This window comes from Argiope bruennichi, chromosome X1 (genome assembly GCF_947563725.1).
Source record: "Argiope bruennichi chromosome X1, qqArgBrue1.1, whole genome shotgun sequence".
NCBI classification, from domain to species: Eukaryota; Metazoa; Arthropoda; class Arachnida; order Araneae; family Araneidae; genus Argiope; species Argiope bruennichi.
In genome coordinates, this window is record NC_079162.1 from 41,832,993 (window position 1) to 41,852,169 (window position 19,177).

Genomic DNA, 19,177 nt, shown 5'->3' on the forward strand with positions numbered 1-19,177 from the left:
TATTGGAATATAATGAATAAAAATTATTCAAAAATGCAAGATTCATGAACTTGCATTTTTAAATAATTTTGTAATCCTTTTTAACTTATATTCTTCAGGCAATTTCTTGAATTATGTATTATTATTTTGTAAATAATTGAAGCATTAATTGATAAGTCAAACATAAAGTTCTGAAAAAATGAAATCTCTGGATACTACATAAAAAGAAAAATTTTTTTTCTCAATACTAGCCATTCTAGAAATTATTTTCCGTAACTGATTTAATCGCACATTTTCCCTTGAAGTCAAATATTTGAAGATAGTTAAATTTGAAAAATTATGAAGTTCCAAATTGATAACCTACCACGTTAGGAATTTTACACTGGCTTACATTAATTTCATAGAATTTGCACAATTTATTATTATTTATTTAAAACTTAGAATATTTAATTTCAGTCGCAAAATACATTATTTTTATAAATGATGACATGAAATTCTTTCCAAAGTTTGCTTTATTTCCATTTGAACTAATCATGTTCTTTTTAAAATCACTGACTGTTTAAAGCATTAAGTAATATAAGAGTCACTTACATTCATACAATTATGTATAAATAAAAAGAGAAAATATCTGAGTATTCTTGAATTGATTTTAATAATATTTTGATTCGCTTATGTAAAAAAACAATGCGTGATTGTAAATAGTTTTTAGAATTTTAAATAAATTTATATTAATGAACCCAACATAATATGCACACTTAATGCCTTCCAAAAATAAAATTACTTATTTTCTTTGCTTATTTTTATGCAAAAATGTTTTAATTTTTTGGTACTGAATTAACACTTTTTTTAAAAAAATTCTTTTTAATAAAAAATATTAAAAATTATTCGAGGTAAAGTTTTTTATGAAAGATTTTCTTACGAGTCCAATGCACATATTTATAGAAAGGCAAAGAAAGCAGTACAAGGAAAGAATCCACAAATCCCCATGGAAAAAGAATTAATAGTTGCTATGTAATTTTTTTTGCTAGAATTTTTATGCATTATCCTTTTTTGACTAAATAAAAATAGTTTAGAAAATTCTTGTTAAGATTGTGCTGATGTTGTCAATTGCTGACGCATGCCAATTTGGAAGATAATGTAAGCGGATGTCAAAAATGTGAAAGAAAAGTTCTATCCCATAATAAATCAAAATCATCAAAAAAAAGCAAACAACTTATATATAAAACTATATTAAGGCCACTGATCTCATATGCATTTCCTATCCCGGTATCTGCTGTTAAAACTCAAGGGAAAGAACTAGAACGCCTCCAAAATAAAACAGAAAGGCAAATAAATAACATTCTATATTCGGAACATTGAAATTCATAATGATTTATAACTTCCTACAATTAATGACTTTCACAAGAATCATTTTACAAGATTTTTTGAAAAACTAAATAAAAATGATAAAACTACTATTAGAGAAATTGAAATTTACAATTCGAAACATCCAATAACGTTAGAAGACCAAGACGAGTGATCTGCAGCTAATGATGTCAGTCCCCTGAGGACTTGTCGTCACACCACACCAATATCCATTACCAAAATTATTGATAAATTTTGTTATGTGAACAATCAACTTTATTTAGTTTTGTTTTTTTTCTTTCTTTTTTTTTCGAATTTTACACTTATCTGTTTATTCATTTCAGGTGTTCATTTGTAATTTTAAAGACACTTCCGTTTTTGCTATGAGTTTGAATTGCAGTGCCTTTAACTCCAACCAAAAGCAATGCCCGGGGTGTTAAAACCTTTAACTGCAAGAAGTCCGTTAACTCCTCCCCCCCCCACACACATCGATTATTTGTGGAATGTACGACCACAGTATTAATAACTTCTATTGTTTTCAATGCATTTATGCTAAACTGTCTATAAAAACAAGAGGTCTTTATTATATTAATAATTCTACGTTTTTAAAAAAACAATGTTTTTTATCAAAAGGTGGATGGGAATATAATGAAAATGAGACAAGATATTGCAAAATTTTCTGAAACAAAATATTTGTTAAATTCTGCTATCAAAAGAATCAAAAGAAAAGAAAAAGATCGGAAAAAAATGTTCCATCAAAGCTCTGATTCTTTTTTATTTTAAATGTCTGAAAAAAGTATTTAATTTTTGTTGTAAGTATTTGCATCTATATAAAGACAGAGGGAAAATATCAGGCTATCAACTAATTTAATATATTTCAAGACTGTTCAAAAAACGGTGCACACAAAATTCACTGAAATTCTTATTCTAAACAATTACTAGTGCCATTGCTGGTATTTTAGGACATATTAGAGCAAGATTTTGACTGTGGATGACTGTAAGACTAAAATTCAAAATTTTGCAATTAAAGGATTTTATAGCATACCCAATATCCTTTTCACAGAATTTGGGTCTACTAGTAAAAGTAATGAAATGATTTAAAGATACACAATGAAAAATTTCATAGTTTTGAGTAGCATTCAGACGATCAGGGCACAAAATAAGCTCCTTACAGCGTACTGAATTATACATGCCAAAGAATAGAGTCTGCCTTTGTATAGTTTCTAAATGAGAGCTTCATCTGACAAAACCTAACTTTCATGTACTTAATGCCCTATGTAGTTTTTAAATGAGACATTTATTTGACAAATGAGGTTTAACTTCCATTTACATTAGGCTTATTTTTATTAAATACCCATTATCCCAAGTTTTTTTCAATCTCGATTTGTAAGTTTTAGTAGCATGGATTGATTTTTTTATTGAAAGTATTTGAAATCACTTTGTATTTAAAATGAAATTAAACAGGATCCACAAAGAAGAAATGACACATTTAAATATTTAATTTTTAGATATACAAATGTAACTTTAGATACATTTTTCTATAAAAACGTTTATTCATATGATTAATTTACCAACAGAATCATCTCGTGTGATATTCATTTTCCTTTTTGCCCACATCTATACTTCTTTGTTTTAAAATATTTCATAATTGTTAATTTTTCTTGTACTTCGTTAAATGTAAAGTGTGATATATAATATGGATATACGATTAGATGTACTTTAGTTGAATCTCATATAAATAACATCTGTAAAAAAATATAAATCGATTTTTATCATGATACCCGGAGCAGGATATACATGTTATTCTCAGAAGCGCTGATTCAAAATTTAGAATCTGTATCAATTTTTCGTGTTTTTAATTCTCAAATTAATCAAATTTGAACGATCGTTGATTTCTCACTAATACTCCAAAACAAAATATAAAATTTCATAAATGCAAGCATATTCTTATATTTCATCAACTGTGATTTTTTTTATATAATATGCAGGAATATACATTATATAATATGAACGAATGTATATGAATATATGTTCAATTGTACTTAAAATGAACTCAATATGAGTATAATTCGTAAAATTATCTTATTCGTCTTGCTTCTCGAATCAAGACATTCGCGTTTCTCATAAAAGCATTGATTCGTGTTATGGCATATGTTTGAATCTTTAATGCCTTTAAATTTCAAAACAATCGAATCTCCGTGAGTGTTGATCCTTTATTAACCCATCTATGGCTAGGTGAGGGAAGGACGTCCGGAAACGCAGCAACTAGAGGAGAAAAGTGCCATCGCAGGACGTTGTTCTAACACATATTCATCCTGACATAAATAATAAAAATACTATGTTCGTGGGCTGATTCTATCTCAGCTGTTCCATTTTTCATAGTATCCTTATCACTTGCAAATAGTATCGCACCCTCGTCGTTCTGATGTCAGATCTTCTTAAACTTTAAAATCTGAATTCCTTCGAATGTGAAAAGCAGAGAAATTTTTTACATAGCAAGTTAGACAGATATCAATTTAGTAAACAAAGACATTTCTGGCAACGAAACTCGCTATTGTCCTATTAGGTTAAGGCGTAACGGAGGAACGTAAATCAAAGGAAGTATACTATCTTTGTGTATTATTATTTGCTTTCTATTGAATATTACTCAAAAACTGGTAGAAGGCTGTATATCTTATCCATGAATTGCTCATTATGGTCGATATGGCTGCTAGAGGCTTCCCTGCAAGTAAAAATTAAGTGCGGTGCAGTTTCTCCTGAAATTTCTCCGAGAAAGCAACCTACTTCTAAATCAAATTTCTAACCCATGGGCTACCTAGATCCTGGAAGGTTGAAATACAGAAGTCAAAATATTTCGCCTTATTTATGAACCCTTAATACTTGGACTTGGTAAGAAGTGTAAAGTCAAGTAAATTAATCTAGAAATGTTTTAAAATTACTTTTAAAAATTAGGTACGCTTGTATATGAATGAAATGCTTGGTTAGATATATTGGGACAACGCAGTTATTCAGTTTAATAGCAACAATTCAATGGCTATTAAACGATATTATATTCTGTGGCCAACTGAATAAAATATATATTCGTTAATATATTCCTAAACAACTATTTACTTGAAGATAGATCCGTGCATTAGAAAACTAAATAAAATTTATCTAAATACCTAGATGACTTGCCTATCCTTTGAGTGGAAAGTTCAACCATTATTATTATATAAATAGATCTACAAAGTCTTTTAATCAAATGTCTCACACGAGTTAAAATTTTCTCAATGCGACTAGAATTCACTGAATAGCTTTCATATTTTTATTTACGCAAGTTGATCTATTTCTTTATAATGTTTATAATAAGTTAACAATACGCTTTTTACTGAGACATTGGATTTGGAGAATTACCAATATATATTTTGGTACCTGCTACAAACTAAAAAACTGCTTTCGATTATAGAAATAATAATTTTTCAATGGTATCATAAATGGAAAAATTCAATTCTTTCAGTGTTACCCGAAAAAAAAAAGAAATTTAAGGTTTCAAATGTGGAGAATGAGTAGATTCATCAGATACCCATCTTAGATACCCAAATTTAAAAACTCAAGCTTTTGAGATAAATAATTGAAATAATTAATGTTTATTCTATTTAAAATATAAAAAAGAATGACAGCACGTGTATTTTTATTATTTTGATACAAACTAAATTAGTAAATTAGTCTTTGAAGACAGAGTTCGGAATAAATAAAATGAAATTTATTTAATGAAAGTGTCATATAGTATTTGGAACATATTAAGGACCTAAAATGAACAAAAAACTAAAACTTATTTTAAAAGTAAAGGATACGCAAGTGAAATAAACGATGTCTACCTTTATGCAGTCAGTAGATATTTCAATTTTTATTGAGTGATAGGTTTAATTCAAGAAGTTCAGTAAAAAGAATTGAATTGCAAAGCTAAAATAAGCATCCTGATATTTTACATCTCATTTGTATTGTTTTCAATCCTATTCCAAGAGTTGGGAGAGGGTCATCTGTTTGACAATGTTTGCTTTCGCTATTGACCAAAGATATAAACCAATATTTCTGAGTTTTCCTGGAAACTTGTTTCTTTTCAAAAGAATAAATTAACACATAAGAGTCAATAAGTTTAATGAACAATAATACTTAAAAATAAGCGGAAATAATAAAACTTATTATGAGTGTAGAGTTTTCACTAATAAAATATTTTTTATTGATAAATAAAACGATTTTTCAATAAAAATTATGAAACATATGTGAAACAATTTTTCATTTAGATTTTTAAAATTAAAAAAAAGTATTTTATATGCGAATTTGCGATTGTTTTAAACTATGATTGAAAATATTTGTAAATCAGGCACCCTAGAATTTCTGATTTTTATCTTCGATTTTTCAAATTTTCATCCCCAAATTCTTCCAAGCTAATCGACCTTTTGTTAAAAAAAATGTTGTTATTTATTATTAATAATTACTTATGATTGAAGATTTCAAAAATTCATTTTAAGTTAAGAAATATTTATTCAAAATTTTGTAACATATTGATTCATAAGTTTGACTACAAAATTACTAGTTATGGACTTCGAGTTCCATATTCGTTTTATAAAGATTATGTATTTTGTAAAGATGTTGCTATCAACCTAAAAGCGAAAAAATTTAACATGTTTAAAGATAATTAAGCTTTTATCAAGTTTTCATCAACAATGAAAGAAATATAATTAGTTAAACCGTACAGTAGAAAAAGGTTACTCAAAATTAAATAATTATATAAATGAACTGTAAGTACAGTCGCACTTATTCTAATGAAGGTAGGGTAAAAACATTTTCTTAGACTACCTACCTAAGACCGAAAGTTTGATATCTTTTTATATGAATCATGATAAAATTTGTTGCACATATTTTTTCTTTAAATAGAGCTTTCTAAATTCATTTAATGTTTCAAAGATCCATTTCAATTGTTTTATAATAAAATGACGCTTCAGCAATGTTTATTCATTTTGAATAAACTTGAACCTTTACATCCAGTGAATTGTATACTTATTCCAACAGTTTTGTTTTTCTAATGTTAGTATGGGTGTGAATCAAATTCCCCTTAAAAAAAACAGACGTGTGAAATACGCGATATTTCGGATATTACATATGGTACTTTATTTGTAAAAAGTCAGCAATATTTGTATTAGATAGACGAAATGTATCCGAGACGTCCAGATCATAGCCATTGATAATACCAAGAACTGTTTACGTATTAGTCTTTGACCTTAGCATTGCTAAATATGCAAAAAAAAATCTGCGACGCTGCCTCATCATGTTGCGCTTTGCAAGACTTTAACTCTTGGAAGTTACTTGCTTTGTGATTTTTTTCTGCCTTATAAATACGGAAATCTTGAAGACCAGAAACTCAATTCGTTCCCATCTCTCAGCGATCATGGGGCTGAGATTTCTTGCACTAGTGTGTCTGGTGGGAGCTGCTTTTGCTGGTAAGTACATCTTCAATCTTCATTCATGGAATTGGATATTCTCACAATGGGATATTAGTAACAACACTCTGCGATGGTAGTGATGTTTAGATCTGGATATAACACAATACAGTATCCAACATATGGAATAGCTTCTTTGGATTAACAAGCACTTCACCGCGAAACACTTTTCGCGCTATGCCAAAGGGATTAATTATATTGATTAAAAAATTTGTAACTTAAAAAAACTTTTAATATTATTATATAGAATTATCTCTATTAACTACGTATCCTTTTTTATCTTATATTTGATACTTTTATACATTTTCTTAAAATCCATAATTATTGAAATTTGTAGGAGTTGAATATTTTGCAACTGCAAATTATATCTTTAGTCATTCACCTTAAAAGCATAAATGTTCAATTCAAAAAGTTAAAAACTCGCTTCATTGCTTATCTATAAAATGCTGAATAGTTAATATATATATATTTAATGTAGCACACACTTATTGTTTAGTTTATTATAAAATATCTGTTCTATTTTAAAATGAAAATTTTCGGTGAATTTCAGAATTTATCAAGCCACCATTTTCGAAAAAAAAATACAAAAAATATTATAAACAGAATTAAAGAAAAATTGGTTTTGTCTGCATTAAATATATACATGATATATTCATTTAGGTCGTAAAATTTCAATGAAGAGACTTACTTTTTAAAATTTTAATGATTACGGATAATCTTATAATTTTATGAAATATTTTTTATTAAAAATAAATAAATCTTTCTATGAAAAGGAAATTTTTTAACATTTTAAAATTCTTCAGGCCCAGTCCAGAGACAGTCTGAAAGTCGATGCGCTAAGGAATGCCATCTTTGTAAGTATAATTGTTTCTTCAAACAGTTTCTTTTATAATGGAAATTACATACAAAAATGCCACATATAAGGGATAAAAACCAGTTTATTATCTTATAAAAATAATAATGCACATGAATACTTATTCGATGCAAATCAACAAGGCATTTACTTAAAAATTCTAGCTATAAAAATGGCAATTTGTTCAAAATTTTAAAGAATTTTCGTTTATATTAGGTTTTGTAAAAAGAGACAATCTTGTACAAACCACGCCTTGCATGGGATTAAAAATTATTAGTAGCATTAGATAAAGTTTTTTTAAAATCGAATTCGTTGGAACGAATGAAAATTTAATTAAAAATTGAGACCTACAGACAAAATTGTTTGTCTAAACTAATAGTTTTGGTTCAAATTATTAGTTTAGCTGAATTAAATTTAATTTCTGAAAGTTTCTACTTCCAATATAGAACTCAGTAAATTTTAATTACACGATTCTTGCTTGTCAAGCATCTATCTATCGCCATTTGTAAAACTGTTTTCCAATTTTAAAATACTTTAATATTTTTTGAAACAGAATTTACCGATTTATACTTTACATAAAAATAAAAAATGAAATCATATTAAAGATAATTCAACTGCATTAGTATACAGTTTTTTTATTATCAATTTTAAAGTCGGATGCATGCTGGTTACTGTGCAATGGGTTAAATAGAAAAAGTTGATTAGATTTTTAAAATGTTTTTATAAAATAAATTTTTTGCCTGAATAAAAAAAAATCATTTCTATTTTATAAGTTGATTTAAGTTTAATCATTTTGAAATGAAATTTAATACAATTCCTGTTTCAAAAACCATGAACTTTTCGCTTACTTAAATGAATTAGATGAGAAAAACATGTGTTTAAACCTTGGGTAAATCACCATCATTCTGTTATTACATTATCATAATTCACAGCAATTTTCAATGCTTTACTGAAATATTTTTTCTAAAAATATTTGTATGATGCTTCACAATATTAACTTCCATTGACATATGAATAATAATTAATTTACTTTTATTTGCTTGAAAAAATCCAAAAATATTTTGATAAGGAGAAAGGTCAGACTTCGTTTAAAAATAAGCTTAACTTATCTAAAGTTTTGATTTTTATAATTTTAAGCCACCAAATAGATTATAAAAATAATATTTCATGAGAAGTTACAATAATATCTTGTTTCCATTTTTCAAAATTTTTCCCTAAGTAAAAAAAAAGAATAATTGGTATCAATTTTAGGATATTAGCTTTAAATATTATTCCCAAGAGTTTGGAAGTGAAAACAGATTTTAAACATATTTTACATTGAGAAAATATAATGTAAATATAATGCTCTGGCTACCGAATAAAATAACGAAATTAATTAATATTTCAGCATCACATCCAAAACTTCGTTATGAGCCTGGAAAAGCTTACATTTATGAATACAAATCCCAAAATAATATTACCTCTGTTGGAAATCCAAAACAGAATGCCACCATTGAAGGAACAGTGGAATTTCACCTCCTCACCCATTGTGAAGGTATCCTGAAGGTAAGCATAAGACAATATACCTTTCAGAATCAGTAACATTGAATTATCTAGAATTAAGTGCACATTATTTAAATTCAAACACACAAAATTTTCTTAATCGCATTTCTTGAAATTTTTGTGACTTTCGTTAATCTTCTGTTATATAAATTGCATTATTTTTAAATAATTGATAATATGATTAGTAATTGATAATAACAATTGATAATTGATAATAATAATTAAATAATTGATTGATAACTGATAATAATAATTAAATAATTGATTGATAATTGATAATAATAACTATACCGCATCAGGTGTAGAATATTTAATTCTGAAAAAGAGTACACCGCTTACACGATGATATTGGGTTTTGAACCTAATTTCTCCTTGTTTTTAAAAACATGATAAATAACTGTTTCTGGAAAAAAACTTGTAGAATATGAAATCATACAACTTAATATTTCCAAATTCCTGCATATAGTATTAAAAGTTTCTAAGTTAATTAAACATTTGTGATTAATAAATCTTTATTTTAAGGTAGCTTTCTTACAAAATTCAGAATTATTTAAAAAAATTTTAGAAACGGTTTCGTGAGATGCATTTTCTAATAAATTAAACACCTAAATTACTTGAAATAAACGTTTATCAATTTCACGTATTTTTAAAATAAGCATTTGATATTAATTATATTGACAGAGGTTACTTTATGAGTTTTAAACCGTGATTATGAAATTTTATACGTATGCTTTTAGCCTGATATTTGTTTACGGCTTCGAAATAGAATAGCTTTTATTTGTTATGCACTTTAATGAATGAAATTATGAAGAATTTATGTCTTTCTTCTTTCTGCCATGGCACTTATATGTGAAATGCGTTTTCCATAGATCAAAAACATCAGGCTACAACAAAAGGTGTCGCAGGATGAAAAAGATGACCTAATAAAGAAATTGGAATTGCCACTGACATACTCCTATTATGATGGTAAATTTGATCATGTTTGCCCACATCCTGAAGAAAGCACCCAATCTTTGAACCTCAAAAAAGGTATCATTTCTTCAATTGTCAATGAACTGCCCACCTTTGAAGAATCTCAAGTAATTGACGAGGTGAGAAATCTTTCAGTTGCATCTTTCTTATATTTATTGTTTATATTTGAAAAATTCGTAATTAAGAGATAGTCTGCTTGATATTTGTACAAATAATTGCTCTTGTGTCTTACAGGTGGATAGTTTGGGTAAATGCCGTACGAAATACACTGTCCAAGGAGAGGATAAAGAAATTTTGATTACGAAAACAAAGGACTTGAAATCTTGCACTAAAAGGCATACTTTTATTACTTTTTTCATTAAAAAGGTATGTCAGCCATTAAATTTAGCAAATATGTGATTCTTTTGTGAATTATATTTTTTCATGTGACTAATGCAATTCTTCTCCCTGATTCTAGAATCTTCCATCTTCCTTACTTTTTAAAGACGACCACTTGGAGTGTAAACAATATGTTTCCAATGGAGTATTCCATAAGGTAGTGTGCTACGAACACGAAAAGCTTAAAACACCATTAAAGAATCGTGAAAGCGTAATCGAATTTTCTGGAAAGATTCAACTCAGTTATACCGGGACCAAACCAGCAGAAAAACTGTCATGGCGTAAGTACCAATTTTTTTAGCTTTTTATTAGCTTAAAAACTTTTTTAGCAAAGAAACAATGACCATTAGCTATGAACTCAGAATTTTCAAAATGTCCTATACAAAAATCGACAAATTTAAGAAAAAACATTAAAATTCTTTTAAACTTTTTGTGTAATTTTATGTATAGTACAAAACGCTTCATAACTGACAAAGCAAAATTGACAATCCATGAAACTCGGCTTTATTAAATCCTGAGTATAACAGAAACACTATGATTTCGAAGTTTCAAGATTATCTCTAATTTTCTATTAACATTATTTTTCTCATTTATTGTGAGCTACTGTTAAAAATATTTCATATAATATGAGACAGAACATTTTTAAAAACAATCTGAATTTCTTTTATATCTTTGGTTTTGTATTAATTAGTGTTTTATATTCACATTATTAAATAGGGCATTTTATACGCACTTTTCTTGAAATGAGCTGGGAGATAATATTTTTTTACTGAAAATTTATTATATAAAGACTATTGTCATCTTTTTCATTTTTTTAAATGCAGAAATTAACAATTTCAAATAACAGGGAAAATCTAATACTAATTGTACATCATAATAATACTTAGCAAAAACATTAAAAATGTATTTTAATGATGATTTTTGAATGAAAATACTTTAAAAATAAAAAACATTATTTTCTTTTCAGAAGAACCTGTTAACGAAGAAGAAATTTCGTACAGTATCGACGAACCCCGTGATGGTGACAGAAATGTAAAAGAAGTCGAACGCGTTTTAAAAAGTCTTTGTTCCACACATACCTTTACAGTTCCCATAACTGTAGGCAAAGATTTCATTAAACTGGTCTCCCTCGTTAAGAGTTTGAAATATCGAGAACTCGAAAAAATCGACGAGTCCTTGAAGGATGGAACATTATGCTCCTCGAAGAAAGTTAGGTAAACAGCTTCTCTATTACCAGTATTCATTTAAAACAAGCGGAAGTGGTCATCCCGAACCTTGAATAATAAATAATAATGAATAATAATAACCCCAATAAAGGTCTCATCAACTTCCCCCTCCCCGTATAAGATTGTGGACCTAGCATAAGGCTCAGAATAACTTACATGGCACTGACGAACGGAATGAAGCGAAACAAATATAGGGTTTTGTTAGGTTATATAGATGTTACGATATGCAGGTCTTTGGCAGGAATCTAGCATTTTTAATTTATCATGCGAATGTGTATTTTGGAAGCCTTTTTTTCAATTGATTAAAACAAAAAATTTGTCATGGATCTACAGCTTTTATCATAAGAACACATATCGAATTTCATTGATTTAAGTTATTGCGTTAAGTCATTGCTACTATGATTAGATACATGAGAAAGTATAGACCAACAGACGGTCAGATTTGTTTGACAGATTTGATTCGCAACTTAATAAGAATACTAGATGATAAGACTTTAGACTGGATTTAATTCCAAAATTTGATAGAAATTTATATTCTATTTTAGATGCTAAATGTATGTACCTATTTAATTTATCTACCTCTTTACGTTTTTTAATTATCTAGTTCAATTGTATTCAAATAGCCAAGCAGAAAGACTTTCTATAAATGGATTTAGTTGAAATTTGGGAGAAATGTATAAATGCGATTTTAAATCTATAAACCAAATTTCATCCATCTAGCTCAAAAAATTTTTTGAATTATCATATTCACAGAAAATCACAATGCCAAAAAAAGTGTTTTTCGAATTCAAGGAAGTCTGAAACGAGGAGATGCGCCAAAATTTTCCGAGTTCGAATTTTTCGACGATTACAATATTTTCTATTTGTATACTTAAAATAGGAGAAAGTAAAAAAAAAATTAATGAAGTTATTTTTTATTTTGAAAAAATTAATATAACTTTATAAGCAATTTTGTCTATTCTTTGGCTATTCCAGAAACACAATTATTTTATAAAGCAAAAAGCAAATTAATTAATACAATATCTAATTGCATATCAAAACATATTGTAGAGAAACGAATAAGTTGAATAAAGTTTTAATGTATTATTTTTCTTTCATTACTTTAAGGGACATTTTCGTTGATACCTTACCAATTGTTGCAACTGATCCTGCTATCAAACTGATGGTGAAATTACTGGTCAACGACGAAGTAACAGGATTGAAATCCAAATTATGGCCTGCAACCTTGGCTCTGAAGCAGAAACCTACCAAAGATACTGTGGCCGCTATTGTTGTAAGTTCATTCAACATAATTGTGAATTAAAAATAGATGAAACATCATTATTTATTTATGTTAAAAGGGATAGTATCTATAAAATTACTTATTTTCGTATATTAAATTCTCGGGAAAAAGTATTTATACCATAACGTTATAATTTTTAAAACTTAAATTCATTTTCATAAATATTTTTCTGTTTTAATTTACCCTTAAATACGTTTCTGTCTGAAATCAATTTTATACGCTCTGCATAAAACTAAGGAAATTTTCTAGTTAATACATAGTAGTTAGTACTCAAAAACAAATTGTTCTAGCAATTGTTTGTTTTTTAAATATTTTCTTAACTCTTTTTGTAGCCTCTTGTGAAAAAGGATCCATCTACATCTACATTAATTGGAGTTGCCACTCTTATTAATCATCTATGTTCTTCAGAGGATTGTGACAAAATACCAGCGGTTGGTGAAGTAGTCGCAGTATTGAACGATTACTTGGGATCCAAATGCTCTTCTGATGACGAAAAGCAGGTAAATGGCATGCATTTAATATTAATCGGTTCAAAGTTAAATTTACAAATCATACCTCTTTTAACTGCTTTAACATTACAGAATTAATTCTAACATTAAACATAGTTATAATAATCCTGTTTTATGTATGTAATTTAACTTTTTAAAACATGTTTTATATTTAATCGAACATTATAATAAGTTATAATCTCACTAGATATTATATCTGATTGGAACTTTACATTTAAATTTAAATAAAAGACTCAAATGAGTCATTTCATGATATTTGGGTATATATTCGTGATATATATTGATATATCTATATTTTGTTTCCGGCTTCGTTTTAATTAATTTTTTTATTTAAATGTAGATTCTGAAAGCCTTGAGAACCTTTGGAAATATGGGTTACCACGGAAAAGCAAGCAAAAACATCATTGCATGTGCAAAAGACAGCTCTAAGCCAATCCGAATTAGGATGGCTGCTATCGATTCATTTAGACGAATAAACGATGTAAGTATGCACATTGTTATATAAAATGCTCATGTTTTTCTGCACTCTAATTGTTTCACTGCGACGCTCAGATACGTTTGAAATAGATCCTTCAGTATGCCATGAAAAGGCTAATTTCACATGACAGGGCTAATAATTAAAATGTTCTAGTTTTAGTTTATGATATGTAATGCCACATTAGACGATTAACTTAACATTTTTATTGTGATATTTTGATGAATTCAAAATAACTTTTAAGTAGTCATGGCTTTAACATAAAGTAGTGAAACAATTAAAGACATAAATTATATGAGATAGCATTTGTTTAGCGTGATACGTTAATAATAAGCTTAATTTTGCCAAAGAACTGAACTATATTTTATATACTTTCAAAATATATCCACAACAGAAGAAACCACAAGAATTCCTTCATATGTATTCCGACAAGAATGAAGATTATACCATCAGAATTGCATGCTTTCAATCTGTTTTTAAACATGCTGATAAGAAACAACTAAAAGAGGTGAAAAAAATTGCTGAATCTGAAACCCATGAGCAAGGTAAGAATTTAACATTGTTATTTCGTATTTGTTCTAAATTTATTGAGTGAGAGACTATTAACATGAGTTTCATTCGATAATTATATTACAACTGACCTATTATTTCAGTATCTGGATATGTGTACACTTACATACAAAATATAAACAAGACACATTCTTCGAAGCATCAAAACATCAAGGGCTTGCTTCAAGACATCAAAATTAATGCACCAAAAGTGGATTACTTGACGAATTCCAAAAACATTGAGCTTTCTGCTTTCTACCAGCCATTAAAGCTTGGTGGCTCTGTTGAAACTGACATGGTTCACGGTGAAAAAACAAAACTTCCTCTTTCTGTACGCACTCGCTTTGATGTAGACCTGTTTGGCCAAGATATAAACGTACTGGATGTAAGTTGATTATTTATTCTTAAGATTTCTTAAATGTTCATTCACTTTAAACTATTACTTTTTTAAATAAATATTACATTTCTCTATTTGTATTACTAAAATTTTTCTGTTATCAGTATTTCGTATTTTCAGCAGATTTGTAGAGAATTAGTATTAGAGAAATCAATTAATAAAGTTGTACGCATTTAGTAATATCCAAAGAACTGATGTATTGCTCTTTGTAGTAAGAACTAATGTATTGTAATTGGATACCCTTTGTAGGTCGGGGTGAGAGCTGAAGGTATTGAAAATATAATTCAAAATCTCATTGCATTGAAAGACAAGATTCCTAAATTCGAGCAGATCCGTGACAAGCTTGCCCAGAAACCATCTCTTGAAGAACTCAAGGACGAATTTAGCTTCTTAACTGCAGAAAAAGTGAGTATAATTTAAAATTAAAAATTTTAAGCTATCAGTAGAATACATGACTGATTGCTAACTTCATTTCCTTAAAATTTCTAACCATATCTTTCTTTTTTACAGGTATTTGGAGACTCTGTTCCTGAATTAGCTATGAAATTTAGAACATTGGAAATCGAACTTTTAGATGTATCAACATCTGATCTATCTGGTATAAAAGAAATGCTTAAAATTGCTGAATTAATGACCAAGGTATGCTTTTGCATTGCTAGTAGTTATTTTTTAGTTAATCATTGTCTCATAATATATATATATTTTTTAATATCCTTATAGTAGTAATAATTTTAATTAAAAGTTAATTAAATTAAATACATTTTGAACAGTTATTATGTATGGAGCATTCCCAGTTCTATTATTATCCATAAGCCTAATTTATCAGAATAAATTTTTAATTTTTTCCTTCAAGAACTCCTATAATTACAGTCAGTAAAGATCTAATAATAAAGGATCATTAGATTTTTACTGACTGTAATTATAGTAGTTCTTGAAGGAAAAAATTAACAATTTATTCTGATAAATTAGGCACAGTTAATACATAAAATTTGTATTAACTGTGAGTGATATTGTGCTGCTTGAATATCTGACATTTTCTCTTACGCTTTACCATCAACAGTTGGCCCGTGGACAGGATGCAGACTTCTCTCACAGCTTTATTTTCATGAGCTCAAAACTTGTCGTTCCCAGTGTAACTGGTAGATCTTATTCCATTGACCTGACTGGAAGCTCAACTGTAGGCTTGACTGCTAAAAGTAAAGCTGACTTACTGAATCTTCCAAAAAATGCTGATGTTCACCTCCACTTCAATCCAAGGTAATATCACCATTCAATAATTAGGTCAATTAGGGAACATAGAAATATCCTTTTTCGATCACAGAGAAATCGTAATATGCATGCATTCTTTTTATTATAGTGTGAATTTGGAAATCTCTGTAACGGCTGGCATTCAGTCTAACACTCACAGACCAGATATCAAACATGTGTCCCGTCTCCATTTGGAATCCGATGTTGAGGCTAGAGTTGAAGTGAGGGATGGACATGTAGCTATAGTGAGCTTGACGTTGCCATCAGAGAACATTGCATTGGCTAAAATGAGGTAAATTAGTTTTTAATGTAATGTTTAGTTGAGAAATGTAAGCTTTCACAAATTGCGTATACTTATTATGTCATTTCTAATAAAAGTAATATTGAAAAAGAAAACTGCCACTAAGCAAAAACATGGATTTTAAATGTGAGACTTATTTAAATCCGAGGCAAGCAATTTTTTGGTCATTTGAAATCGAAGTTTGTATATTGCAATTATTGCAACAAAAGTAATAATTGCATCATAGTAGATATCTTGAAAGCAGGCCTTGTAGCAGTTTATTTGGAAAAGAAATATGAAGATTTTTTTTTCTCTATTCCTCTGTTAAAGTAAATTCTTCTGATTGTCATTTATAGAAAAGGGGTCTTACAACCAATCGAGTAGGCTCGGTCAGTGTTGGTGTTAAATAATAAATAAATAAACAATAAAAAATCTCCGGAAAAGAAATATACCACGCTTACATTAGCAACAGACGAAATATAATTTTCTGTCTTTTGATCATTTTAGAAGTCCATTGCTCACAATCATTACTGAAATTTATCTATTATAATAAATATCTTTTAAATGATAAGAAATGCATCAATTAATTGATTCGAAGCCTGTCGCATTCACATGAAGCATATTTCGACATCATTAATAATAATTTCATAGTAATTAAAAATAATAAGGTTTTTAAAGTGAAAAATTATAAATGTAGGATATGATAAACCATAAGTTTAATTTATAAATAAAAGCAAACTTGTCTAAAACCAATTTATTTATTTACCTTTATATTTTAGAACGGATGTATACGAAATCGACGAGGACCACAATGAGAAACTTATTTTCCAAAGAAGACAAAAGAAATTTGATCACTGCTTCACGCACCTAAACAAACCCCTAGGAATCTCTGCCTGCGCTTCTGTGGAAGTGCCCAGGCCTTTTGTGATTCAGTCTTTTCCATATATTGTACCATTTGGAAGTGGTGAAATAGCTTTGAAGAAATCTGATAACAGTTTTAAATCCTATGTATTACGTTTGGAAATTCCTAAACAAGTTGTGAGTAATTTTCTTATTTGTTATTTGATTTTTAATGGAGGAATTCGTAAATTACACTAGAAACAATCCTAAATCGTTAGTATAATTTAAAATGCCACTACGCATGAAAACTTTTTATTTAAGAATTGCTTGATAACATAAAGATATGTAAAGTCGGATTTTTATTGATTTTTAGTACAAAAATCTGTTCAAAAGATTTAAATTCATTTCATCCGTTCGATAATCGATTTTTTAAACAGAGAAGTCGATTAACATGCGCTTCGAAATGTAATTTCCTTAGTAATTAAAATAAAAAAGATAATCTTTTAATAAATTTGTAAGTTGGTATAAGTATCACAACAAGATAAAAAGTAAATAACCCGGTTTTTGTCTAAAATTATGGCTTCAATTAATTCTGATTGGAAAAATATTAAACATATATTCCAATGAAATAATCTTGACAAATTCTGTATGGAATTAATAGCACATGAAATGGAAAATTCCGAAAATACTGGAAAGTGAAACAGATTTTATCTACATTAATGTAAATTTGAAAACGCTACTAAGCATTATACGTGGAATTTATTACTTTCGAATTTTTAGAATTTATATCTGATTATCAAGAAATTAAATTTTATTCTAATAAAAAATACCAAGAGATTCGACTCTCATGACGGCAGCTGTAACTTGCAAAAAATGTACATTGTATTGTCCTTTGAGTTGTTGTGGTATATGTATTGAACTCTGTATTTGAGTAGGATAGAGTTTTACAAATGCGACACATAATGGTCTAAGGGATTCTAATACATATGAGGGTAACATGTGTCAAATATTTGATGAATAAAAATCCCAATTTTCATTTATATTAATTTGATAAGAGTGAAAGTTTAAAAAATAATACAATCCTTTAGTTGAATAATATGTAAGAAAAGTATTTTACAATGTTTAGTTAATTAGTGTAAAGTTTTCTATTTTATAAAAAGAAATTTGCATTTAATTTTTTATCAAAATTGCCAATTTGCTCCTTTGCAAAAATCACTTTGCACAAATTCCTAAGAATGATGAAAACTTCTGCATTATTCTTTTAAAATAGCAAAATAATTTTAATTATATTAAAATAAAAATTCATCCGTTTAGGAACAATATAATAAAAGACCCTTTTAATAAAACATGCAAAAAAATCAATTTATCACAAAGACTAAGTGCCCCTTGTCTCTCCCCATTCTATTATTAAAAAATTTAAAAACTATACCTCGTAAAAGATTTTAAACATAATTTTGAATGGGAAGAACTGAATACTAAAAATAATTTTAATGGGAAGTTATAAATAAAATTTCAGATTAGGTGTAAAAATGATATTAAAAGAGAAAGTAACACAAAAATTACTTTTCAGAGTCCAAGTATGAAATACAAAGCTTCTTTTGACACGCCTGGATCAACGATTTTAAGAAGGTTCGCAGCAGACCTAGAAGTAAAAGAACAGAGAGATCAAAAAGATGTTTTGTTGAAGTTGGTCTCTCCATTTAAAACTGTTGGAGGAAGTGGTAAGTTAAAATCTCTGACGATGATCAGAAACAAATTTTGAATTCAATGGTTACTGACTTAGTTCATTTCTGTTTTTAATAGCCTCATTTACAAAGACTGAT

At 28.0% G+C, this 19,177-nt stretch overlaps 1 protein-coding gene across 1 annotated transcript; it reads left to right on the top strand.

The window, feature by feature from the left end:
• The first annotated feature begins 6,751 nt into the window (after positions 1 to 6,751).
• Positions 6,752 to 19,116, top strand: LOC129959200 (vitellogenin-like). Its single transcript, XM_056072023.1, has 18 exons — positions 6,752 to 6,803; positions 7,607 to 7,657; positions 9,044 to 9,201; positions 10,068 to 10,289; positions 10,405 to 10,536; positions 10,628 to 10,829; positions 11,516 to 11,762; positions 12,882 to 13,047; positions 13,389 to 13,556; positions 13,906 to 14,046; positions 14,435 to 14,585; positions 14,694 to 14,974; positions 15,236 to 15,391; positions 15,497 to 15,625; positions 16,047 to 16,243; positions 16,344 to 16,526; positions 17,294 to 17,552; positions 18,925 to 19,116. The coding sequence occupies exons 1-18, from the start codon at positions 6,752 to 6,754 to the stop codon at positions 19,114 to 19,116; spliced, it is 3,087 nt and encodes a 1,028-aa protein (XP_055927998.1).
• Positions 19,117 to 19,177: the final 61 nt, after the last annotated feature.

Coding starts and splice junctions, on each gene's coding strand:
- LOC129959200 (XM_056072023.1), top strand. CDS start 6,752: ATGGGGCTGAGATTTCTTGCACTAGTGTGTCTGGTGGGAGCTGCTTTT. Junction 7,658..9,043: donor CGCTAAGGAATGCCATCTTT/GTAAGTATAATT, acceptor TTAATATTTCAG/CATCACATCCAAAACTTCGT. Junction 10,537..10,627: donor TTACTTTTTTCATTAAAAAG/GTATGTCAGCCA, acceptor CCCTGATTCTAG/AATCTTCCATCTTCCTTACT.